The sequence below is a fragment of the Pelophylax lessonae genome (genome assembly GCF_965119305.1).
Source record: "Pelophylax lessonae genome assembly, chromosome: 1".
NCBI lineage: Eukaryota > Metazoa > Chordata > Amphibia > Anura > Ranidae > Pelophylax > Pelophylax lessonae.
The window spans coordinates 543,855,772-543,882,208 of record NC_138768.1 but is presented as its reverse complement, the minus strand read 5'-3'; the positions used below and the strand labels follow the sequence as shown (position 1 = coordinate 543,882,208).

The 26,437-nt window shown below is 40.5% G+C and overlaps 1 protein-coding gene across 6 annotated transcripts in view; it reads right to left on the bottom strand.

Moving 5' to 3' along the window:
* The window catches only part of PSD3 (pleckstrin and Sec7 domain containing 3), a gene marked incomplete at its 5' end in the record, with an annotated part of 867,292 nt that overhangs the window by 82,693 nt on the left and 758,162 nt on the right, over positions 1-26,437 (bottom strand). For all 6 annotated transcript variants that reach the window (XM_082247748.1, XM_082247749.1, XM_082247750.1 and 3 more), the window contains one exon: positions 8,074-8,144. In XM_082247748.1, the coding sequence (XP_082103874.1) occupies positions 8,074-8,144 (71 nt within the window). The remainder of the gene's footprint in view (positions 1-8,073; positions 8,145-26,437) is intronic.

Here is a 26,437-nt window from a genome sequence, read left to right as displayed (position 1 = left end):
TATCATATTGCTTTGTATAAACAGAAACAGTATGGAGCATTTAACTCTTTGTGACTGACTACGTTGTGCTCTAACCATGGAAAGGGAATAAAGTCCCACTCCAGTCAAAATTACAAAATTAGAAATTAAGCCTTGAGAAACATACAGTAGGCATTTCCTGCCTGTCTAGTGTCCTTGCTACTCTACCAAATGAGCACACAGAGAAGTACATGCTTCAGAAAGTAGACTTTCAGTGAACCTCTGTAAAGCTGCATAAAGTTTGGGTACATTGAGTTAAAGATACAATAAAGCCCAACTCTGGGCTCCCCTCTAGTTGCCTCACCATCCTCATCCCTCAGAGGCCCCCCTGGTAGCAATTTTTGCCTTTTTTTTAAGTCTTACCTTTTTACATCTAGTCATGGGATACAGTGGGTTCTCTTCATTTTTGGATCTTCTCCAGCACTGAGCAGTTCTCAATAATGCAGAGACTGCTCTTTGCATTATTGTGAGTGCAGGGTGCTGTGGTAATGCCCCTTCATAGGATGTCTTCGCTCTGCTGGGTCAAATGATACTGAGCTAACTACTGTTAACCACTGTAACCATACTAAAATCCCAAGCTGGAGAGTGTGTTGGGGAATTTTTGTATTGTTCAATGTCTTGTTCTGCCCATATTTACAGTTCCTTTTGCTAGTTTTAAAATGATCCAAGCGGCTGCCATTTTTGCTTTGCTGGATTTGGTAGAGATCAGCAGGTGGGGGTTCCTTGAGCGAGTATGGGCTTTTGGTGTGTTGCTGTAACTTTAACCCTTTTACTCAATATGTATAGTATAGTATATATATAGAGTATATACTAAGCTAAGGTATGGGAATAAGGGGAGCTTGTATTTACTTTTAAGTGCCAGGTGTGCTTTGTGTAGTATAAAAGATTTGGGCACATCCCAATCATTGCATTGGAAGAACCTGAAATGCTTAGCTCTGAGCGCTTCAAAGTTTAGAGCTGTCAGTCCCTAACCAGAATAGCTGAGTAAATATATTGGGAACTCTCAGTCTTGGATCTGGTTGGGTACAGAGGAGGTATTAGGGGTCTTAAAGACTCTTGATGCCTCTATAAAGAAGACCTGCCATGGCCATTTGAGGCTTGACATATTTGGCATCTATTTACTGTACTTTACATAGTCTTGCCTTTTATATGTAACAGAATATATTATGTTTGTGCACATTAAAATTAATTTTAGAATATGTTTTACTAATTTTGGATTTCATGGAACATTTAGCAGTTTTAAGTAGGTTTTCATGTAAAAAATGAGCATTTAACAATGCATGTGAAAACTAGTTAACCACCTCCCACCCGGCCACTGTACATATACGGCCGGGTGGGAGTCTCGTCCTTCTGATCGGATGTTCCAGAACATCCTGCAGAAGGAGCGAGATTGCGCCGCCGCGGGCACGCACAGGGGCGCAATCTCGATGTGCCTGTGTACCTCGGACACATAGCAACAAGTTTTGGCAGGAGGGCCCTGTGATTGGCCCTCCTGATCACATGACGGCTGTGTCCAATCACAGCCGTCATGTAATGTAAATACAGCCGTTGTAACGACCTTGATCTCTTCTTCTCCTCACACAGATCCTGTCAGTGAGGAGAAGAAGAAACGATCTGTGCTGCAGCCAGGGGATCAGTGAGTTTTAAGCATTATTTTTGCTAATTACTCACTGATCACAGGGGGGGTCTGTGTTGGTAATCAGAACATTGATTACCAGTGCAGCCCTGGGGGGATGCCACTAGAGCCACCAGGGATGCCCACCCATGACCACCAGGGATGCCCACCATGGCCACCAGGGATGGCAATCAGGGCTCAGAGAGCCTGCCAGTGGTGCCCTCCCCATCAGTGCCATCTATCAGTGCTGCCCACTAGTGCCCATTGCCATCTATCAGTGCTGCCCACCAGTGCCCATTATTGCCCACCAGTGCTGCCTATCAGTGCCCATCAGTGCCACCCCATCAGTGCCTCCTCATCAGTGCCTGTGAGTGTGGCCTCATCAGTGCTCATCAGTGCAGGAAAAAACGTATCTTTTTTCAAAATTTTATAACATAAACAAAAAAAACTTTTTTTTCAAACTTTTTGGTCTTTTTTTAAAAAAGCTGAAAATTGGCCTGGGCAGGAAGGGGGTGTAACTGCCCTGTATTGAAGTGGTTAAGCAGAATGGTTTAAGTAAAATAAGTATAAGAACCTCCAGGTAAGACTGCTCTCACAAATGATACATTCCTGCAAATTTGTCCTTAATGCGGGAACTCTGGGAGTTTTGAGATAGGGAACACACCTTATAGGGGTGTTTTGATGCGGCAGTTTCATATGCATTTGCAAATGTATGCAACTAAAATCCCCATTTTTAACCTAAATGTTGAAACTTTTTACATACTAACGGAAGAATGTTTTTCATTCCTATTTTAATCAGAAAGAAAAAAAATATCAGCACAAAGCATACATTGCTAACATAGTTACAACAAAACCAGTCCACAGTTATTACAACATAGGAATACACAGAGCTGAAATATATCCCAGCCACTGAGTCAGTATACATCCAGTAATACAGAGTGTAAAGCAGTGGGGCCCTGACAGAGTAAATAGAAAGAAGGTGGGCAGAGATACAGAGCATACCAAAATCCAGTAAACAGCAATAAGAAACACAATGTAGGAATACACATTATCAAAACAATCTGTCCATTAAAAGGGCCAATGGGTGATAAACCTGGTACAGTTAGCCACTCTCCGGAACCTCTATGCTGGTAAATAAGTTTTTCTAAGTGAAGCGTGTGCCCCCCCATATGATCATTTCATTCTCCATGGGTTGGGGCCTGGTCATATCTACAGTACTGAAAGATAAGCTTTCGACCCTGAAATCGTGCTCAATTTAAGACTGCCTGTTGACATTCAGTAAAGTTATGATCATGCAGAACAAGGGGTCTCCACAAAGGGCCAGTGTACTGTCATTCAGACTTTAGAGGGGCCGGACTGTGGCCTTTGGGAGTAGAAAATGTCCTGGTGTCAGTGGGAAATAAGGGAGTAAACAATGCAATTGTTGGTGTCAGTTGGAAGAATAGTGCCCCATTGTTGGTTTCATTGGGAGGAATAGTGCCCCTCATTGGAGTCAGTTGGAGGAATAGTGCCCCATTATTGGTTTCTTTGGGAGGAATAATGCCCCTCATTGGTGTCAGTGGGTGGAATGGTGCTGCTCATTGGAATCAGTGGGAAGAATAGGGCCCCATTGTTCATTTCTTTGGGGGGAACAATGCCCCTCATTGGTGACAGTGGGAGGAAAAGTGGCCCAAGGGCCAGATAAAGGCGGGCAAAGGGCCACATCTGGCCACCAGGCCACAGTTTGGAGACCACCAATCTAGAACCCCCTGCACACAGCACTTGGGATCCAAGGAGATGGTGCTTTGAAACACCATGTAAATAGTGTCTACAAGGTCATAACAGTAGCAGTGTAACTTATGACAATGCCCTATCAAATGGATGAGATCACCCTAGGCAGTTGCACACTTACAAAACAATTTCAATGGGGCATAATGCGCCCTAATAACGATAAAAAGCTGGAAGAGTCACTGTGTGGAATTTAGGGAGCTAGCTGGCACAGATTTTAAGACATTCTTCCATTGGTTTTATGCAAAAAATGTGCATCCTGTTGTAATGTTCTGGTAATGTTCTGAAGACTGCATTCAGAACCAGATACGGATTGTTCGAATATCTTGTAATGCCATTTGGGCTATGCAACGACCCTGCAGTTTTTCAACGATTTATAAACGATATTTTCAGAGACTTACTAGATGTCTGTGTTGTGGTATATCTGGACGATATACTTATATATTCACGATCCCTGTCTGAACACATAAGACATGTAAGACTAGTATTATCGAGATTGCTTGCAGTCAGATGAAGCAAATAAAGCTTTTCACCTGTTAAAGACAAGGTTTACTTCTGCTCCCATATTACGCCATCCAGACCCATCCCTCCAATACATTCTGGAAGTAGATGCGTCAAACATGGCAGTAGGAGCAATACTCTCCCAACGACCAACTCACACTTCACCACTTCATCCAGTCGCCTTTTTTTCTAAATCCCTAAGCAGTCCCGAGATAAATTACCCCGTGGGTGAAAAGGAACTGCTTGCTATAAAATTGGCTCTGGAGAATTGGCGACATCTACTCGAAGGCACCCAATTACCAATACTTATATACACGGACCATAAAAATCTCCAATATCTTCAGACTAACAAAACTCTCTCGCACCGACAGGTACGATGGTCACTATTCTTTTTAAGGTTTAACTTCCTAGTGACCTACACACCTGCAGATAAGAACAAAAAGGCGGATGCACTATCACGACTAACTGAAGAAAACTACTTTGAAATCCCTTCCGTTCCTATAATACCTCACAAACGCATTATTGGAGTTGTCCGTTCCTTGAAGGAAGAGGTTTTGCATGGTATAGGTTTGGATTCACCCCCACCACAACTAAATACTGATGCAGAAGGCTTCCTCTACTACAACGACAAACTTTACATACCACCTACCATACGCACCAAGATCTTGGAATTATCGCATGATGTGCCTATGGCAGGACATATGGCTATGACAAAGACTCTTAATCTGATTACCAGGCAATTCTGGTGGCCTGACATGAAAACATCTATACAAAAATTCGTCTCTTCATGCAATGTCTGTGCCAGGTCCAAAATTGACACTACGAGACCATCCGGTCTACTATGCAGTCTACCAATACCCCAAACTCCATGGGAAGTTGTGTCCTTGGACTTTATAGTGGAATTGCCTCCTTCCAAAGGATTTAATACCATCTTAGTGTCAGTGGACCATCTGACAAAAATGGCACATTTCATTGCTATTCGCAGACTACCTTCGTCCAAACAAACGGCAGAACTCCTGATGAAACATGTCTTTAAGTTACATGGTATCCCAAAAACTCTTCTGTCTGACCGTGGATCACAATTTATTTTCAAGTTCTGGCAAGAACTATGTCACATACTACGGATCGAGCGGAAGCTCACTTCTCCTTACCATCCGCAGACCAACGGACAGACTGAAAGAGTCAACCAATGCATCGAGCAATATTTACGTTGTTACACTTCTTACCAACAGGATGATTGGGTGGATCTTCTCCCTCTGGCAGAATTTGCCTACAACAACGCAACCCACAGTACGACCAAGCAGAGTCCGTTCTACTTGAACTATGGGTTTCATCCCTCTATTCTTCCACCACGCATCCTTCCTTCAAATAACCCAGTAGCTTCAGACTATCTTACCCAAATAAAGGACTCTCTGGGTTTGCTTAATACTACCATTGCACACGCTCATAGTCAACAAAAGAAGTACTATGATCTTCGCAGAAGACCTTCTCCTCAGTACGCTATCGGGGACCTCGTTTGGCTCTCAACAAAAAATTTAAGACTGAAAATCCCTAGCAAAAAGCTTGGACCTCTGTTCTTGGGACCTTTCCCAATCAAGAAACTTATTGGAAAAGCTGCAGTACAGCTTACATTGCCAATAGACCTCAAAATACATCCCATTTTCCATGTGTCGCTACTGAAGCCCCATGTTCCTGACCAAGGAATAAGGCCTACTATCCCACCTCCTCCTCCTGTACAAGTTGAAGGTGGAGAAGAATACGAGATAAAAGAGATTCTGGATTCTCGTATCCACAGAGGAAGACTTCAGTACTTGGTTCGATGGAAGAACTATGGGCCCCAAGACGACACCTGGCTAAACACCTCTGACATACATGCCTCTAGATTAAGCCGCAATTTTCATGCGAAGCACCCAGACAAACCAGCTCCAGAGGCCTTCAGGAACCGGCCTTAAGGGGGGGGTACTGTAATGTTCTGGTACCTTTGGGTACCCTAATTACTCTTTCATAAGTGTATGCGCCCCACCATTCTCTTTTGGTAAGGTGCGCATACACCTTTAAGACTGATGCTGTCATCACTGAGCGCCGGACTGGATGGCTATTTAGATCGCCGGCTCTCACTCACATGTGTTCGTTCAAACTGCTTTGTGCCTTGATGCTAACCTGTCTTGAAGCTCTCATGCTTGCAAGCATACCTCGCTGTCGGAACCACGCTGCGCTGATCCCTGTATCCCGCTACCGGATCATCCGCTCTTGCCGAACCTCTCCTCTACTACATTGCTATTAGTGATAAGTACCCCACAGGGGAAACCTCTATAACTTTCATACTAAAGCTTACACTATCTAGCTCTGCATACTAAGGACTATTACTACATCTGCATTATCTAAGATTGCTAGCTCTTGAGCCTACTACCACCTGTTCTTGCACTGGGTTAATCTCTCTTGTATGTCCACCTGCTACTCTGTCATCTGCTACCATACATGATTGCTAAACCTATCTGCATCCCATCTGCTACTATCTTACTTTCAAGAACATTTCCTTTCAAGTGTCTGTCATCTACCATCTCTACCCAACCTGTCTCTTCAGCCTATCATCACTGTGTTACTATATACATAAGTCACTCTAGGAAACATCTTATTGAGTGTGTGTATTTACTTGCTGAATTGAGATCATCCACACATGATGAGTCATTGAGAGTTGGGATTGGTGTCTCAGCGTTTCTCTACATGACTACTGAAGTGGAATATTTCTGCAGCTGAAAATCCACATCATACATAAAACGCAGGAGCGTTACACCTGTTCCCATTTTTCTTTAGCAATACAAGGGCAGTCCTTCCAGTCAGAAAGGAGGAGCATAGAGTAACAGCGGGAGATGAATCCCTTGATTGTATACCAAGCTTTGCCACGTAGCATAGCCCTGTCTGACAAAGCAGGAGCTACTTTCTTTCTGTTGCAAATCCCTACTACTTACAGGTGTCCCCCCACTCCCAGTTCGTGACAGGACAGTGAAACGAGAAGCAGGATACTGAGGAGCTTGTCTTACTGACATGCTACTCTCTCCTCCTATTAGCATGTCCCTTGCACTTCCAGCACAACTGATCGGCTCCTTGTGCTTATTTTCCTTCCCCCAGTCTAAACCCTGCTTTATTTGTTCTAACTTTTTTCCTCATAGGTATATTTTTCCATTACTATTATGCTGCAATTTTTACATTTTTAAAGTGCAACTAAAGGCAAATTTTTTAGTTTTAGATAGAGTTGTGAGGGATTAGAACACCTGCCAGTTTTTTACTGCTGTCTCTGCCCCTGTTAGGGAGATTCAGCCTCTCTATTTGTCCTGTTTACCATTATCATTGAACATGAATGTAAAAAAAATAAAAAAAAAACAAATAAATACTATATTTTCACACCGATAAATACAAGTAACACAATATTAGCAGTAAACGCTCTCCACACTAAAATTATACACACAGCAGAGTTACAAGTCAGAAAGTTATGACCCTCAAATTATTGGAGCACATAGTTAGCAATACATTTTCTTTGTCTCCAAAACAGATATTCATCTATCTTTGAGCTTAATTTTAAATTAAAAACCTTTTGAGGTCTATACCAAAACGTCCCATATTGCTCTAGAAGGCTAGATTTATGACATATGCAAGGGCAATGCTCAATAAAGTGACCTTATGGTACACAAAAAGTAACTATTGATATTTTTGTTTTCATTTTGTTGTGTATTTTGCAGAAGTGAACTGTTTACGTCTCACTCCTGAAAGTGTTTATAATTTAATGACTATACCATGCACTTTGGAGTGTGAAAAAAAACGAAAATAATTGAGCAAAATGTTTGGCATAGGCTTTAAAAAGTGTATATGACAAATCGTAGAATGTAACTCAGAATCTGACTATACAACATATTTTGTCTTAACAACCTGCACCCATGTTATATTCATTGGTAAATTCACAGAGCAACAAGGAAAAACTGTTGTGCATTAACACTATATACTGTATAAATTGCTATTTATTCGGAAAGGATCTTATACACAAACAAAACTGTTCTTTGGTAATTCTATAACTTATTAAAATGGCTATAATTCCTGTGATAGTATATCGTATACAATATTGATTAAAGTATAAAAAGTGAGGCATACTTGTTGGCATAGATTTTTTAAGATTTTACCTTTTGCAAGTAAAGAACAGTTCCCTTTAAAATGGCATAAAACGTTTTCCATCCTCGTTTTCCCCTTGGAGCTGCAAGTAAAAAAAAACAAAAAAACATAAATATAAGTCCTCATTTCCTCTGTTGTATTTTTTAAATTGTATTGAATCAAACAGACTGCCTTGGAAAATGATCCTAAATAGCACAATATATTATATAAATTGCATCTAAATAAAATAAAAATGATGAAACAATAAAAAATGTTGCATTGGCACTACATGGATACCATCACAGCACAACAACAATCTCCCCCTCCTTCTGTATAAAGCCACTAGCACAAAATATTTAACTGCATAGCTCAGTCAAAATATAGAGCCTTGGCCTTGAAAGCCTACTCAGAAGCAGTAGATCTGTTTGTCATAGTATGACTCATTTCTGCTATTTGCGTAAAAAAAATGTACTTGACAAATCAGTAAAAGAATAATCTATAGATATTTTTTTTTGTAATGAGCCGATATTAAAACTATCCTAGCTTATGGTTTAAAAAAAAAAAAAAAAAAAAAAGATACTACTACTGACTATTCCCTCTACAAATACTAGCTCCCTGGCTGTCATGCTAATCCAATGGTTTACACAGTTTCTAAGTCACTGACTTAAAACAAATATGCAGATACGGACATCACTCTGACTTTCCTGTCTTGCATGCTTCTTCCAGGTCAGCATGTTAAGGCACTGAAGCTAGAGACAAGCAAGTAACTAACTTAACCACTTGCCTACAGGGCACTTAAACCCCCCTCCTGCGCAGGCCAATTCTCAGCTTTCAGCGCTGTCGTACTTTGAATGACAATTGCGCCGTCATGCAACACTGTATACAAATGACATTTTTATCATTTTTTTTCAAAACAAATAGAGCTTTCTTTTGGTGGTTTTTAATCACTAATGGGGATTTTATTTTATTGCTGAACAAAAAAAAAACGAAAATTTTGAAAAAAACTGTTTGTTATAAAATTTTGCAAACAGGAAATTTTTCTCCTTCATTGATGTGCGCTGATGATGCGGCACTGATGGGTCTGATAGGCTGCACTGTTGGGCACTGATAGGCTGCACTGGTGGGCACTGATAAGGCAGCACTGATAGGTGGCACTGCAGGGCACTGGTAGGTGGTGCTGAAGGGTACTAATAGGCAGCACTCATGGGTACTGATGGGCACTAATAGGTGGCACTGATGGGCAATGATAGGCACTGGTAGGTGACACTTATAGGGCACTGACTGGCACTGATAGGAGGCACTAGTAAGCACTGATATATGGCACTGGTAGGTGGCGTTGGACACTGGTAGGTGGCACTAGTGGCCACTGGCAGATGGCACTGGTGGGCACTGGTAGGTGGCGCAGGTGGACACTGGTAAGTGGCACTGGTGTGTGACACAGGTGGGCACAATTTGCCCACTCTTCTTCGGGACCGATGTCCCTCTGACAGCAGCCGGCGATCGTTTTTTTTTACTCCTTACACTGACAGTGTGAGGATAAAAAAACAGCTGATCGCTGGCTACTGTTTACTTCACATGATCAGCTGTCATTGGCTGATAGCTGATCCCGTGGTAAGGGGGCGGGACCACTACCTTACTCCGATCTGTGATCAGGCGAGTCTCAGACTCCCTGATCACAGAGCGAGCTGGGGGCCCTCCGCAGGGAGCATGCAGGCCGCTTGTGCACAGGACGACATCAATGTACACCCTCTCTGCAATTAAGGTCCACGTTGTAGCCGTCTTTCGGCTATAGCGCGGGCGGGAAGTAGTTAAAGTGGTAATATTCAAAAACTCTCTCTCTCATTACAAGTTTCCTTCAAGAAGAATATCTCTATACAAATTTCATTTTTTTTTCTTTGCAGCAGCATATTACCTATTTACAAATATTAAAGTAATAAAAAAAAAAAAAAAAAAAAAAGAATAACTACAATTAATATACTTTTTTTTATTGATAATCTGTAGTCGTATAGTAATACACTACTGGCAAGACATTATATAGAAAAATGACGCTCTTTCTATATTAACCCATTGTATATTTTACACTCCGATCTACATGTGAGATATGCACTATCACTATATTACCAAAGATATGGAGATGCCTGACTTTACACGCACAAACTTTAATGGCATCCCAGTCTTAGTCCGTAGGTTTCAATATTGAGTTGGCCCACCTTTTGCAGCTATAACAGCTATAATTCTTCTGGGAAGGCTGTCCCCAAGATTTAGGAGTGTGTCTATGGGAGAGTTTGACGATTTTTCCAGAAGCGCATTTGTAAGGTCAGGCACTGATGTTGGACAAGAAGGCCTGACCCGCAGTTGCTGCTCTAATTCATTACAAAAGTATCGGTTGAGACCAAGACTGGACCTTTGCAGGCCAGTCAAGTTCCTCCACCCCAAACTTGCTCATCCATGTCTTTATAGACCTTGCTTCATGCATTGGTATGTAGTCATGCTGGAACAGGAAGGGTCCATCCCGAAACTGTTCCCACAAAGTTGGGAGCATGAAATTGTCCAAAATGTCTTGGTATGCTGACACCTTAAGAGTTCCCTTCACTGGAACTAAGGGGCCAAGCCCAACCCCTGAAAAACAAACCCACACCATAATCCCCCCTCCACCAAATGATTTAGACCAGTGTACAAAGCAAGGTCTATAAAGACATGGATGAGCCAGTTTGGGGTGGAGGAACTTGACTGACCTGCACATAGTCCTGACCTCAACTCAATAGAACACCTTTGGCATGAATTAGAGCGGAGACTGCAAGCCAGGCCTTTTCGTCCAACATTAGTGCCAGACCTCACTAATGCGCTTCTAGAAGAATGGTCAAACATTCCCATAGACACACTCCTAAACCTTGTGGACAGCCTTCCCAGAAGAGTTAAAGCTGTTTTAGCTGCAAAGGGTGGGCCAACTCAATATTGAACCTATGGACTAAGGCTGGGATTGCATTAAAGTTAATGTGCATGTAAAGGCGGACGTGCCAAAACCTTTGGTAATATAGTGTGTATATTTATACCAATGGTGTGTGTGTGTGTGTGTGTATATATATAAATAAACAACACTCACAATCCCATACAAATATCCTTGGTTCAGACAACATGGAAACAGGTTGTTTGCATTCCTCACTATACACACAAAAATAAAAAAAAGCTCCTTAGATTCAACTGGCACAATGCCCAGACAATGCTCTGATAGTGATGCCCATTTAGAAAACTTAAAAAAGGTCAGTTTACTAAATCTTAACGCATGAGCTGTTTTGTTACTATAGACTCAATTCAAAAAGTTATTACACCAAGATAAGGATTCTTTTTTTTTTTTGTTTTTTTTTTTTTTTAAAGTGACAGATTTATTAAGTCTGAGGTCATTTGAAAATCACAGTAAAAAAAAAAACAAATTAAATGTGTCCTTGTGTTAAAGCTTTGTGAACTGAATGCATACATCTAACTTTCACAATAAATTTTTTGCAATAGTCTTTCAGATCCATGATTATACCGTGGATGTTTCCAGGATTTACATACTGAGTATACACGTTAAATTATCCCAAGCTATTGAAAGGTGTACACATAGGTGGCATGGGGTGGCACTTTGGGATAATAAAAGAAAGGTGCACAGAGACGGTTACATGTTCTACATGTTGGTACAAGATTTTATTTTGTGCAGCAAATGTATTTAAGACTTCAGAGATTGTGAAAATATACGTTTTATCTGGTACAGCAATAGAAAATACCTTAACAAGTAACTAGAGCTTTTACAGAGAGACAATAGTGATGTCTCCTGCATAATCATTTAGGACATAAAAGAGGTAAAAATATATTAAGAGTTTTCTTTTGTATAATCCTAATTTTACAAGGTTATAAAAATAAAAAAGGCTTAGCTTTGAAATCAATTGAATGACCTTGTAATTTACAGTTCAGTAGCACACCTGTGCACAAGTGTATCACACACACATAGGTGTTAATTTGTCTATCTATCCCCTAGATGGATTGAAATTCAGTCATTTCAGCAGGGACCAGCTGAATTTTGATTAGTGTGTTGCTTTCTGCTATTGAAGGAATATGTTGTAAATCTTTTATCGTTCAGCGGCTGGAGCCAGTCAGCTGCAGCTGATCAGTGTATTCTGACAGCAGCAAGTCTTGCTCTCAGAATACAATGTCCCTGGGGTGGAGAATCCACTTCCCTTTTTGGATAGAAGGATCTGTTAGTTTAATTTTTTATTTGTTTTCATTCAGTGCTATGGCCAACAATGAATGGCCAGCATTAGTCTTTAAGGCATTGTTCACACAGGGTTTATGAACCGGCTCCATGCATCCCTGTGCCGGCAGTCCCATAGCTTTAAATTGGGACACAGCAGATTCATCTCACCCTAACCTGCACGGATGGGAGCAGCCGCTAAGTCCCAGTTGACAGATATGGGACTAGCCATATAAAAGATAAAAACTTTGATCACAAGGCCCCACATAAGGTGAGGGACCAGCATAACAAATAATATGTGATTTTTTAACAAAATAAATTGTTTATAAACATGTCTTAGATGAAGTGACTGTCTCATCTGTACCAGTAAAGTCCTATTATAGAATTTTGGTTTTGACCAGTAGGATATCACCCAATAAGCTACAGATCTGCTGGTCAAAATGTTCTGAGCCAGAGAACACAATACAAACTTTCCATAGGACAAAATAGAGAATGCACAGCTTATGTACAGACTCAGCTCAAAAGAGGACAATGGATGTGGCTTTGTGGGTAATACCTCACTGAATTGGGAGCAGATAAGTATAAGGCTGGCAGAGGAGCTGGAACACAGCAAGTTGAAAAATATATAAATACAGGTATGTCTATTAGCATTGTACATGTCCCCACCAATAGGATCCCCCATACTACTTTTTGAGTGCTCTGACCAGCACCTAGTTAGTTTAGTAGAAATTAAATTAGATCTGTGAGAGCCACAAATCAATGTCTGTAAAATATGTGTCAGAATAACCCACTCAATGTACAAATTCTAGAGAGAATAAGACTTGAAAGTAAAGTGATAACTGAGGCCACAGAGTCCAGAACTAGAGGGACTGCTAATATAAAGTTATTGTAAATTGTGCTACAATGAACCATGTCCTTAATAAAATCCTTGGAATTATGAATTCATGCTAAAAATGTACCAGGAAAAGACTAAAACATGGTTTAATTTTTAAAACCTACTCCAGGTAATAAATGAAAAGACAGTAAAGGTTACTTGGGATGACAACAGATATAGTGATTTGGTTTGTAGGCCTTCAGCAACAAACTGCAGCACAGCAGTGGGTGGTATTGAAATATCTGACTCTTTCAAATAGTGTAGTTGCTTTTTCAAGAAAACTAAGTAAATGGCAAAAAAGTGATTTCCTGCACTGGGATAGCCCTGCTGCAGGAACAGTTGTGGAAAACGATGTTCCCAATTTTGTATACAGTTAAAAACGTTAGTTTAGTTTTACAGTAATGAGGCTTTCAATATGCTTTGTAAAGTTCTGCCCACCTCAATAATATAAAGGCACGTCCACCAAATGGGTATTATTTTTTATAACCCTAAATTGTTCTGAATTTTTACAAGTTTGTCTGATTATAGGTACTTAAAGAAAGAAAAAGGACTAGTGTTTGAACAAAAAAACAAAAACATGAATGCATGACATATTTCCAACACATGCACGTTTCCCTATGCTTAACCCTTCTAAAAATGCTGCAAATACAGAAAAAGAGCTGGTAATATTGCCAGAAATTCAATGAGCGAACTAATGAAGTACACCTGTTGATCTCTACTCCCAACAGATGCCCTTGCAGAAAATTTACAAGGCTGATGTGGACATAACAGGGAGTAATAAAATATGTTTATTGGCACAGAAACAGGGTAAAAGAAGGAAAAACCTAATGCTAGGGGTGTGCTCTACAAAGTGAGAGCAAGGTTTAGGGGGTAATTTTTGAGCATGCCTGGAGATCAGCTTTAACTTCTTATATTGTGAAAAATGCAATGCCCAATAATAGAAATAAATATAACAGTGTTTTACTGTGATGAAGCAAGGACATAGGGTTCCACTGTGGTTAATCATTTAGCAAGCACACATTGTAAATAAATGGGGAAATGTCAAGAACATTTGGGATTAACATCCCAGCAATTTCCGCAGGGCTACTTTAGGTACCTTGAATCATAAATCTACAGGACCACCCACAACAACTCGACCAGGCATCAGATACAGCAGCAGCAGGGAGCCATGCAAATCTACTAAGCTACCCCTTGGCTCTGATGTGCCATATGAGACAGCTTGAAGGGAAACTTGGGAGGACCTCTCCCAGCCAGGTGTGCTGTATCTGTGGTCTGGTGAGTGTTTTGATAGAAGAATGGAGGAAACATCTGCTGGACGGGATTTCCTGGAAAAAAGTGTGTGTGTGTGTGTGTGGGGGGGGGGGGGATCTCTTAAAGGTGGGAATATTTTTGCTGATGAGCAGTTTTATTCTGGATGAAGGTTTTGCTGGGAGAGGGAGGAGTTTTGTTAGTGGGGTGGATAAGTTCTAGGGAAGAGGCGGACTATGGCTGGGGAGGAAGGATTTTTTTTGGTGATGGGGTTGAGGATTTTGTGGCTTTATATTTTCACAATTGCCTGTCTGTTGCTCACATATTGCCACAATTGCCTTTTGTAGTCTGAATGTTGTCACAGTTGCCATTTTGTTGTCTAAATATTGTCATTTGTGTACATGATTATATTAAACTTTCAGATAAAGAAAATCTTCCTTGTTTTCATTTTTTTTAACATTATTGGTATTTATTGCATGATTACTATAATATTTATAAACACTACCTGTCAGGAAAGAGCTCACCTGCTAGTGGCACTGTAGCTCCCAGATCCATAGGCTGCAGTTCCAGTGTCCACCAGCGGGTGTCTCTCAGTAGTCAGAAGCAAACATCTCATGCAATCAGTCATCACCTGATGCTGGTTGCAGGAAGTATATTTAAACCCTGTGTATGCTTCTCCTCACTGCCTTGGTATTGTCTCCATGTGCACCTGGCCTGCATTCCTGTGGCCCTGCATCCTGATCCTGGACTCTGATCCTGACCCTGCAGCCTGATTCCTTCCTTCCTGCTTGCTTACTCCGTCTCCTGTAACCCTCTCTCTGTTCTGTCTTGTTCCCAGCTCCCTCTGCTTGATCTCCCGTGTATGACCCCGACTCTGTTACAATTACTATTCATTTCTCCTGTTTTTGTATATATTTGGTTTGAGCAGTTGTTTGCTGTGTGTCACTATTGTTTGGTTATCTGGTTGGATTTACACAGTTATAGTTTTCTGGAGGTGCGTTTACATTTGTGTTATTCACTTATTTTTAAATAAATTATATTCTTTACACCTTAATTATGTGTAATATTCTCTGTGTCAGTCCACACATTTCTGGTCACACCTGTTGCTGACACTACCGTTCCAAAGTTTGGGGTCACCCAGACAATTTCATATTTTCCATGAAAACTCCCACTTTTATTCCTCAAATGAGTTGCAAAGTGAATAGAAAATATAGTCAAAACATTGACGAGGTTAGAAATAATGATTTTTATTTGAAATAATAATTTTGTTCTTCAAACTTAGTTCTTGCATAGTTTGGAGGTGTGTTTGGAGTCATTGTCCTGTTGTAGGAGGAAATTGGCTCCAATCAAGTGCTGTCCACAGGGTATGGCATGATGTTGCAAAATGGAGTGATAGCCTTCCTTATTCAAAATCCATTTTCCCTTGTACATATCTCCCACTTTACTAGCACCAAAGCAGCTCGAGACCATCACATTACCTCCACCATGCTCGACAAATGACGTCAGGCACTTCTTCAGCATCTGTTCACTTGTTCTGCATATCACAAATGTTCTTCTGTGATCCAAACACCTCAAACTTAGATTCAGCTGTCCATAACACTTTTTTCCAATCTTCCTCTGTCCAATGCCTGTGTTCTTTTGCCCAACTTAATCTTTTCCTTTCATTAGCCAGTCTCAGATATGGCTTTTTCTTTGCCACTCTGCCTAGAAGGCCAGCATTCCGGAGTCGCCTCTTCACTGTGGATATTGAGACTGGCGTTTGGCGGGTACCATTTAGTGCCGGTTCACACTTGTGCGATGCGGGAAGGCTGCGAATTTGCAGCCTGTTCCCGCATTGCAACCGCACAAGAGGCAGTTCACACTGCCATATGCGATACGCAGGGGGTGTCAATTAAATGTTAACGACACCCCCAGTTTTATTGCATATCGCAGTGCGATCCGACAGTTCGCACAGGATCGGATCGCACAAGTGTGAACCACTGTGCGATCTGATCCTGATGCGGCTGAAAAAAAGGGTCCTGTGCGTCTTTTGTGCGGGTGCAGTGCGAATTTCAGCCATACAAAGTGTATGGCTGAATTCGCATCCGCACAGGAGATCGCATGTAATGAAGGAGCAGTGCGCTCCGAATTACATGCGATCAGCGCACCCGCAGTAGTGTGAACTGGCACTTAATGAAGCTGCCAGTTGAAGACCTGTGAGGCGTCCATTTCTCAAACCAGAGATTCGAATGTACTTGTCCTCTTGCTCAGTTATGCATCGGGGCCTGCCACTTCTCTTTCTATTCTGGTTAGAGCCCATTTGTGCTGTTCTCTGAAGGGAGTAGTACACACCATTGTAGGAAATCTTCAGTGTCTTGGCAATTTCTTGCATGGAATAGCTTTCATTTCTCAGAACAGGAATAGAATGTTAAGTTTCAGAAGAAAGTTCTCTTTTTCTGGCCATTTTGAGAGTATGATCAAACCCACAAATGTTCATGCTCCAGATACTCAACTAGCTCAAAGGAAGGCCAGTTTTTTAGCTTCTCTAATCAGCACAACAGTTTTCAGCTGTGCTAACATAATTGCACAAGGGTTTTGTAATCATCAATTAGCCTTTTAACACTATTAGCTAACACAATGTACCATTAGAACACAGGAGTGATGGTTGCTGGAAATGGGCCGTAGATGAGTGTAGATATTCCATTAAAAATCAGCCGTTTCCAGCTAGAATAGTAATTTATCACTTTAACAATGTATAGACTGTATTTCTGATTAATTTATTGTTATCTTCACTGAAAAAAACAGTGCTTTTCTTTCAAAAATAAGGACATTTCTAAGTAACGCCAAACTTTTTAACGGTAGTGTATATAAGAGATAGGGGGGGTTAACACAAATAATTCTAACATGGGTGTCAACTATGGTAGCTCATGAATCTCTCTAATAAACACATTTCAAATTAGCTAACAGTTTTCAGAGTAAGACCACCCACCATAATGTTGGGCCAGTGGAAAAGGTGAAAGGCAGGCCAGCTCCAAACACTATTTGAAATATTAAATATTCTATATTTGACAGCCCTTATAGTTCAAGCTTTCCGACCTTTAAGAAAGTGTCCGATTTACTATGCATTTTAGGGTCCTGCATTTTATTCCTAGAGTGCACTTTAAATTTAACTTGTGGGTTCACCTTAACTTCTAAGGTGGCCTTGCATCCATATAGTGGGCTTTATCTAATGAAACATAGAAACATAGAATGTGTCGGCAGATAAGAACCATTTGGCCCATCTAGTCTGCCCAATATATCTGAATCCTATGAATAGTCCCTGGCCCTATCTTATATGAAGGATAGCCTCATGCCTATCCCATACATGCTTAAACTCCTTCACTGTATTTGCAGCTACCACTTCTGCAGGAAGGTTATTCCATGCATCCACTACTCTCTCAGTAAAGTAATACTTCCTCATATTACTTTTAAACCTTTGCCCCTCTAATTTAAAACTGTGTCCTCTTGTGGTAGTTTTTCTTCTTTTAAATATGCTCTCCTCCTTTACCGAGTTGATTCCCTTTATGTATTTAAAAGTTTCTATCATATCCCCTCTGTCTCTTCTTTCTTCCAAGCTATACATGTTAAGGTCCTTTAACCTTTCCTGGTAAGTTTTTTCCTGCAATCCATGTACTAGTTTAGTAGCTCTTCTCTGAACTCTCTCTAGAGTATCTATATCCTTCTGGAGATATGGCCTCCAGTACTGCGCACAATACTCCAAGTGAGGTCTCACCAGTGTTCTGTACAGCGGCATAAGAACTTCTCTCTTTCTACTGCTTATACCTCTCCCTATACATCCAAGCATTCTGCTGGCATTTCGTGCTGCTCTATTACATTGTCTTCCCACCTTTAAGTCTTCTGAAATAATTACTCCTAAATCCCTTTCCTCAGATACTGAGGTCAGGACTGTGTCAAATATTCTATATTCTGCCCTTGGGTTTTTACGCCCCAGGTGCATTATCTTGCACTTATCCACATTAAATTTCAGTTGCCAGAGTTCTGACCATTCTTCTAGTTTTCCTAAATCCTTTTCCATTTGGCGTTTCCCTCCAGGAACATCAACCCTGTTACATATCTTTGTGTCATCAGCAAAAAGACAAACCTTACCATCGAGGCCTTTTGCAATATCACTTATGAAGATATTAAACAAAATTGGTCCCAGTACAGACCCCTGAGGTACCCCACTGGTAACATGACCTTGTTCTGAATGTTCTCCATTGACTACAACCCTCTGTTGTCTGCCACTCAGCCACTGCCTAATCCACTCAACAATATGGGAGTCCATGCTCAATGACTGCAGTTTATTGATAAGTCTTCTATGTGGGACAGTGTCAAAAGCCTTACGAAAATCTAGATATGCAATGTCTACTGCACCTCCATCTATTATTTTAGTCACCCAGTCAAAAAAATCTATAAGATTTGTTTGACATGATCTCCCTGAAGTAAACCCATGTTGTTTTCATCTTGCAATCCATGGTATTTAAAGCAGAGTTCCACCCAAAAATGGAACTTCCGCTTTAGGCATTCTAACCCCCTGACATGCCACATTTGGCATGTCATTTTTTTTGGGGGGAGCGGGTACCTAGTTTTGACAGGTACCCGCTCCCACTTCCGCTCGGAGCGCCGCGGCGCCCTGAACGGAAGTTCTCCTCTCCCCCTTCCTCCCTGCAATCTTCTGGGACATGTCAGAGGTCCCAGAAGATTGCCGGCCAATCAAGACGCGCAGCGCGACTCGCGCATGCGCAGTGGGTACCCGGCTGTGGAGCCGCAAAGTGTCACAGCCGGGTGCCCACAGCAGTGATATCGGCGCCGAGGGAGAGAATCGAGGCTTCGGGTGGCCACATCGCTGGACCGTTGGACAGGTGAGTGAAATGGCTGGAACTCCGCTTTAAGATTTTCCACAATCCTATCCTTTAATAGGGTTTCCATTAATTTGCCTACTATTGATGTCAGACTCACTGGTCTATAGTTGCTTGATTCCTCCCTACTACCTTTCTTGTGAATGGGCACGACATTTGCCAATTTCCAATCTTCCGGGACGACTCCTGTTACTAATGATTGGTTAAATAAATCTGTTAATGGTTTTGCCAGCTCACCACTAAGCTCTTTTAATAATTTTGGGTGTATCTCATCAGGACCCTGTGACTTATTTGTCTTCACTTCAGACAGCAATCTTAGAACGTCTTCCTCTGTAAAGACACATGCATCAAACAATTCATTAGTCATCCTTTCAAGTGGAGGTCCTTCTCCTTCTTTTTCTTCTGTAAAAACTGAACAGAAGTATTCATTAAGGCAGTCGGCTAGCCCTTTATTCTCTTCTACATACCTTCCGTCCTTTGTTTTTAATTTAGTTATTCCTTGTTTTAATTTCCTTTTTTCATTTATATATCTGAAGAATGTCTTATCCCCCTTTTTCATAGACTGAGCTAGTTTTTCTTCTGCCTGCGCTTTAGAAGTTCTTATAACTTGCTTGGCCTCTTTCTGCCTAAATCTTGTAGATTTCCTTATCTTCATTGCTCTGGGTTTTTTTATAATTACAAAATGCTAGCTTTTTATTTTTAATGATTTGGGCCACTTCTGCTGAGTACCACAGTGGTCTCTTCCTTTTTTTGCTTTTACTGACAAGTCTAATGCAATTTTCTGTTGCCTTCAATAATGCACCTTTTAAGTAGTCCCATTTCTCCTGGACTCCATGTAATCCGTTCCAGTCTGATAAGGACTCATTTATGACTAATTTCATTTTTGAAAAGTCTGTTTTTCTAAAATCTAAAACTTTTGTTTTTGTGTGGTGTGACTCTTTTACAGTTCTTATATTAAACCACACTGACTGGTGATCACTAGATCCCAAGGTTTCGCCTACAATGACATCATATACCGAATCCCCATTTGTGAATACCAAATCCGAAATGGCCTCCCTCTGGGTTGGCTCCTCAACCACTTGTTGCAGAGACAACTCCAGTAGGGAATTTAGAATATCTGTACTCCTGGTAGAACTTGCTATTTTGGTTTTCCAGTTTATATCTGGAAGATTGAAATCTCCCATAATGATAACTTCTCCTTTCATTGTCATTTTAGCTATTTCCTCAACTAGTAGATCATCTAGTTCTTTAACTTTAACAGGTGGTCTATATATCACACCTATACAAGTTACTGCATGATTAGCAAACTGCAACGTAACCCAAACTGACTCTATGTTGGCCTCACCAACTTGTATTAGGTTAGATTTAATGCTATATTTCACATACAGGGCCACTCCTCCTCCTTTCTTGCCTTCTCTGTCTCTTCTGTATAAAGAGTACCCTGGTATGGTTATGTCCCAGTCATTTCTTTCATTAAACCATGTCTCCGTAACAGCCACTAAATCTACATTCTCAGATGCCATTATTGACCCAAGTTCATTGATTTTTTTACCTAAACAGCGAGCATTTGTAGACAGGACTCTGAGCTTATCATTTCTTAACCTCTGTGCTTCTGACCTGTTCTGGCATTGTTTTGGGGGGCAATTGGACTCTTGTATTTCCACTCTTTTGCCCCCCCTTCCTAGTTTAAATACTCTTTCGCAAATTCTTGGAGTTGTTCACTAAGTACATTTGTTCCTTTGAGAGAAAGATGCAAACCATCTTTTTTGTACAGTTCCTTTCTATTCCAAGTAGAGCTATCATGAGAAACAAAGCCAAATCCTTGCTCTTGACAACATTTACTAAGCCATATGTTGAACTCCTTCATGCGCCTCTGCATATCATTCTGAACATTATGCACAGGCAGAACTTGAAATGAAATGGTGGATGCAAAATCCTGTACGTCATTACCAAGTGTGATAAAAGATTTTTTCACCTCTGACACTTCATTGCAAGCCAGGTCATTTGTCCCTAGATGGACAAGAACATCCACGTCCCCTTCCTGCTTTGCTTGCTTAACAATATTAATAATACGTCTTCTATCTCGTCTAGCAGTAGCACCAGGGAGACATCTCACAAAACCATTTTCTTTAAGCTCCACACTTCTTATGATTGAATCACCCAGCAACAGCTGCTTCCTTTGAGACTTCACTTTATCTTTTTTGTCCTTGGCTGCAGTCTTGCATACATTAGACATAGGAGTCGATGGTGTCTCACCCTCTGTGCTTGAGTCCATATCCATGTTGTCCTTACATTCTGAGAGTGCTGCAAATGAATTTTGGAGAACCACCGACTGTGGGACATGTCTTCTATCCACCTCTCTAAGTCTTCCAGAACCTTAGAGAGGTGCTCAAATTCTCAGTTTATCTTCAGCGTACCTGTTTTTAAATGGCTAGGTGCTTTATTATGCAATTATTGAACACAGCTTTTATGATTGATATCTGGTCTGCATCCCCCCTCTGTAACCAAAGCTCAACAATGGAAACAGTGGTTGATAGAAACATAACAGAATATTGCATTTTAAGGATTGCTAAGTGCTGTGAAGATAATCCAAGCAAGTGGGAAGCCACCTAGGGGTGTCTTGAATATGAATCTTGAGCTACTTTAGAAAGTGAACCCACATGTTTATACATATGTTGAAAGGCACATATGCACAAATATGTAAAGGTGTTCAATTTGCAGTGCTACAACAGATAGTTAAATATTTCTAAAGAATGCATTACAACATACAGTGGCAGAGTAGGAAGAATTTATAAACAGACCCCATTGACATGGACTGCTTATAAACTGGCCTCTATAAAGAAGACCATCTGGTTAGAAAATAGAAAAGCTTTAGGGAAGAGTTGCTTAACATCTAAGGCTGTCACACTGTTTTTCTCCTTTCTTCCTGCTGTATCCTTCCAACAGTATATTACCAAGACTGCTTTGTATCTATTGGACAAAAGAGCTAGCACAGAAGAACATTGAGTAGTTTGTTTTTCTTTACTCCATATAATGACACCTATTATTTTGAACAAGCAAGTAGTACAGTATGTATCCACTTTTAAGGAAAAGGGGAAGCGGTCTATCTGGGAGAATTTTATTTTGTACTACGAACATACAGACGCATGCCTTCCTTTGGATAGTAACACATGTACTCCATAGATGGTCCTAATTGAGAATGATCCCTTTCCTGACACTTTTTACACCATTTATGAAAGATGGAAAATGATGCAAGAATAAATCTTGCATTGACTGTTAATACAGGAAACCCTAGAGAAAATGCTGTGGAATGTTAAGCTAGAACTGGTTGAAATCAAGCCATCAGACATGAATACTAACTACAATGTGGGGTCCATTTCCAAATATATTGCTATCAAATATTAGCTGGTAAAGTATAATCATGCCCTTGAATTACAAAGCAGTGATTTAAAACTGAATGCATGTAAATGTAATCTATTCAATTGCACAGAATGCTTAATGGAGTCCCCGAGATGTAAAATGGATCAACTTGAAGAATTTTAAAATGTTCATTAATATTTATCTTTGATTACTTAAATGCTGTCCCCTCATCAGCCTTCTGCTTGGAAAGTACGCTGTAATACCCACTTCAGTATGAGGAAAATAGGACATAAATTCTTGTTTTATGCTGCTGTGTAAGTCAAACACATCATGCATATCCAAATTGTAAATAAAAACATTAATTAAAAAAAAAGAAAAAACAGAACTTGATGGTATCATTACCACGATTAAGCAGCTTGATGGTTTGAAAACACATCCTTTGTAGACAAGTTTATTCTGTATTTTAATTCCTTCAATGTTATGGTACGGCTCATTTTGGAGGGCTAAGCCACGCGCTAACTAATCACTTTTTACATACTTAAAAGTTTACCAAGTAGTGAAAATACTTGAATTTAAATCTGCTGCAAAAATACCAAGTTCATTTGAAATAAATTGAATGCAAGACAATGTAAAAAATTTAAATACATGACACTGTAAATAGGCAACATACAGTACTTAGAAACTGTTTCTACCTCACCTTTTTGTATTATATTAAAAAATGGTCTTAAAAATTTCTTAACCTTTAAGTGTCATTAAACCCGGACATAGAAGCCCCTCCCAAAGTTATTTCCCTGTAGGAGCCAAAAAACAGGGAAAGATCATGTGACCATGCAACAGGGCTGCAGGAATAAGGTAGAGGATTACAAGTAATCAAATACAGTGATATGATATATAATGATTTATGTGAAAGAATTATGGCAATTAACGCTTCTCTGTTTAGTATCACTTTACCATATGTTGCTATACATGTTTGGAGTAATATTGGTAAATTTTCCATACGTAAAAGAGAAGGCGCATATACAGTTGGCAAAGGAATAGAGACTTTACAGTTATATCCATGAAGTCAGAACCATAGTGAAACAATGTACATTCAGTGATGAACTGTAGGTAAAACTATGGAAACAAAAACAAGTCAGAGAAACAAACCATACTGCACATAAAAAATGTGTATACAGTATATGTACAGTATGGATAACATATTTGATCGCATATTCATGCTCTAGACTCAAACATTTGGCCGCAGCCCATTAGAAAGGAATCCATGGTCGATGCTAGCTTAGAGAGGAGACCAATGTATTTCACACTGTCAACATAAGATTAAATGCCTCTTCAGTACCCCTTTCCCGAGAGACCATTTATTCCATATGGCAGATAGAATCCAATTCACACCCACTCAGATAAAGGTGGAGAATGGGGTTTACACTAGTATCTAGAGATAACAGTCCTTGCTGAGGTTAGGAAATGGCACAGAAATTCATGTTAATGTGTATAAAAGAACCAGGTATCAGAGAGAGTACAGTGATTTAAGGGGCATTAGGTACATTATTGCCCACAAGCTTATTAAATAATTGTTATAATTGAAAAAATGTATCCCAGAAAGAAACAATTAGTGGGCACATATCCCAGATATGGATAATTGTGCCTGGAGCCGGAAGGCATTTCCAAAATCATTTCAGTACAGAAGGGTCAGTGTTATATAACAAAAAAAGGGCATTTGATACCACCTGGAAATATTTTATAATTATGCCCCTGCATTTTCAATGATATTGAAGCTTTATGGGTAAAGATTTTGTCCCACTCCAATTCATCTGATGCAGCACAACCCACTTGGAAAAGAAGTGTGGCATGGCTGGGAAGGATTCCCTCATAAGAAGCTGATAAAGGTAGTGAGTGCTCCGGCTTGTGTTGTTGTGTGAGCATAGCTTCAAAGTCTGAATATGGTTTTGAAGGTGGGCCTGGTGGCAATGCAGTCTAGAGATAGTGTTTTTTAATACATTTAGCATGATGTGATATGATCCTTTTAACCACTTGCCACCCATGATATAGCCAAATGACGGCTACAGCACGGGCTTAGTTTGCCTATTGACGTCCTCCTGTGATTTCGCTTCCCGTGCACCCCCTGCGACCGAAGATCACAGATCAGGGGAAAAGAGCCAATCACAGCTGCCCTTCACCCCCTGATCAGCTGTGTCCAATGACAGCTGATCACGGATGTCAACACAAGCCAGTTATCGCTGTTTTTCTCTTTCAGCATGAGGAAGGAAGAACAAAGCTGATAACCGGCTTGTGATAAAGGGACATGAGTGTAGTGAATATCAATTAAGTCCCAACAGTGCCACACCAGTGCTGCCAAAAAGTGCTATCAATTAGTGCCTCTTCATCAGCCTCACCTCTCAGTGCTGCCTATCAGTACCGCCCATCACTGCCATTTATCAGTGCCACCTATCAATGCCGCCTCATTAGTGAACATCACTTTTTTTTTTTTTTTAATTATCAACCTTTTTTAGTTTGTTTAGCAAAAAAAACCCCAGTGGTGATCAAATATCCCCAAAAGAAAGCTCTTTTTGTGTGAAAAAATTATAAATATTTGTTTTGGTGGAGTTTACACTGTAGCCAAACACATTTTTTATGTAATTTGATATAACTGTGTTAGGGATAAATAGAAAAAAAAGAAAAGAAAAATGGGTTTTGATTTTTATAATGAAAGTAAATGTGTCATGAGAGACGTATAGAACGGTCATTAACCACTTCCTGCCTGCCCGCCAACTAATGACGGCAGAGAGGTGCGGCTCTTATTCTGGGACGACGCCATATGATAGCTCCCAGTTTAGCCGCAGGCACTCTGTGTTCCTGGGAGATGGCACAATCCCAATCTCGGCAAAGAGCCGTGGCCACAGCTCTTTACTCATATGGTCCAATCACAGTCGATCACTTGTAAACAAGGAAGTGCCATTTATTGGCTTTTCCCATCTCACACTGACTGCACCATGCCCGAAGCCCCTGTTTTTGGTCTCGTGGTGGTCCAGTAGCTGCTGCATTTCCCACCCTAGGGTTATACTCGAGTCAATACGTTTTCCCAGTTTTTTAGTGGTAAAATTAGGTGCCTCGGCTTATATTCGGGTCGGTTTATACTCGAGTGTATACGGTAGATAAAAAATTAATTTAGGTACAGTATTGTATGACCACGCAATTGTCATTCAAAGTGCGACAGCATTGAAAGCTGAAATTTGGCCTAGGCAGGAAGGGAGTAAAAGTGCCCAGTATTGAAGTGGTTAATGACTTCTTTCAGAAAATGCCAATTAGCTGGCTTTCATAATGATATAAACAAAGTAAATCTATTACGATAGAATTACAACTGCCATTGATGATCTCTTTGTGAAAATGCTAGCTCGCTGCCTTTCATACTGATCATTTTACTTCAGTGCTTTTACTCACTGACCCTGAATAAATATCCAGAAAAAAAGTCAGAACTTCTTATCTGGATAGTTACCCAGACATTTTACTGAAAGGACTGAAGCTAGAAGGATATCATAATAGCCAAGTACAGGCGGTCCCCAGGTTACAAACAAGAAAGGGACTGTGGGTTTGTTCTTAACCACTTAAGCCCCGGAAGATTTTACCCCCATTCCGACCAGGGGGTTTTTTGCGATTCAGCACTGCCTGAATTTAACGGACAATTGCGCGGTCGTGCAATGCTGTACCTTAAGGAATTTGACGTCCTTTTTTTCCCCACAAACAGAGCTTTCTTTTGGTGGTATTTAATCACCTGTGCGATTTTTACTTTTTGCGCTATAAACAAAAAAAGAGCG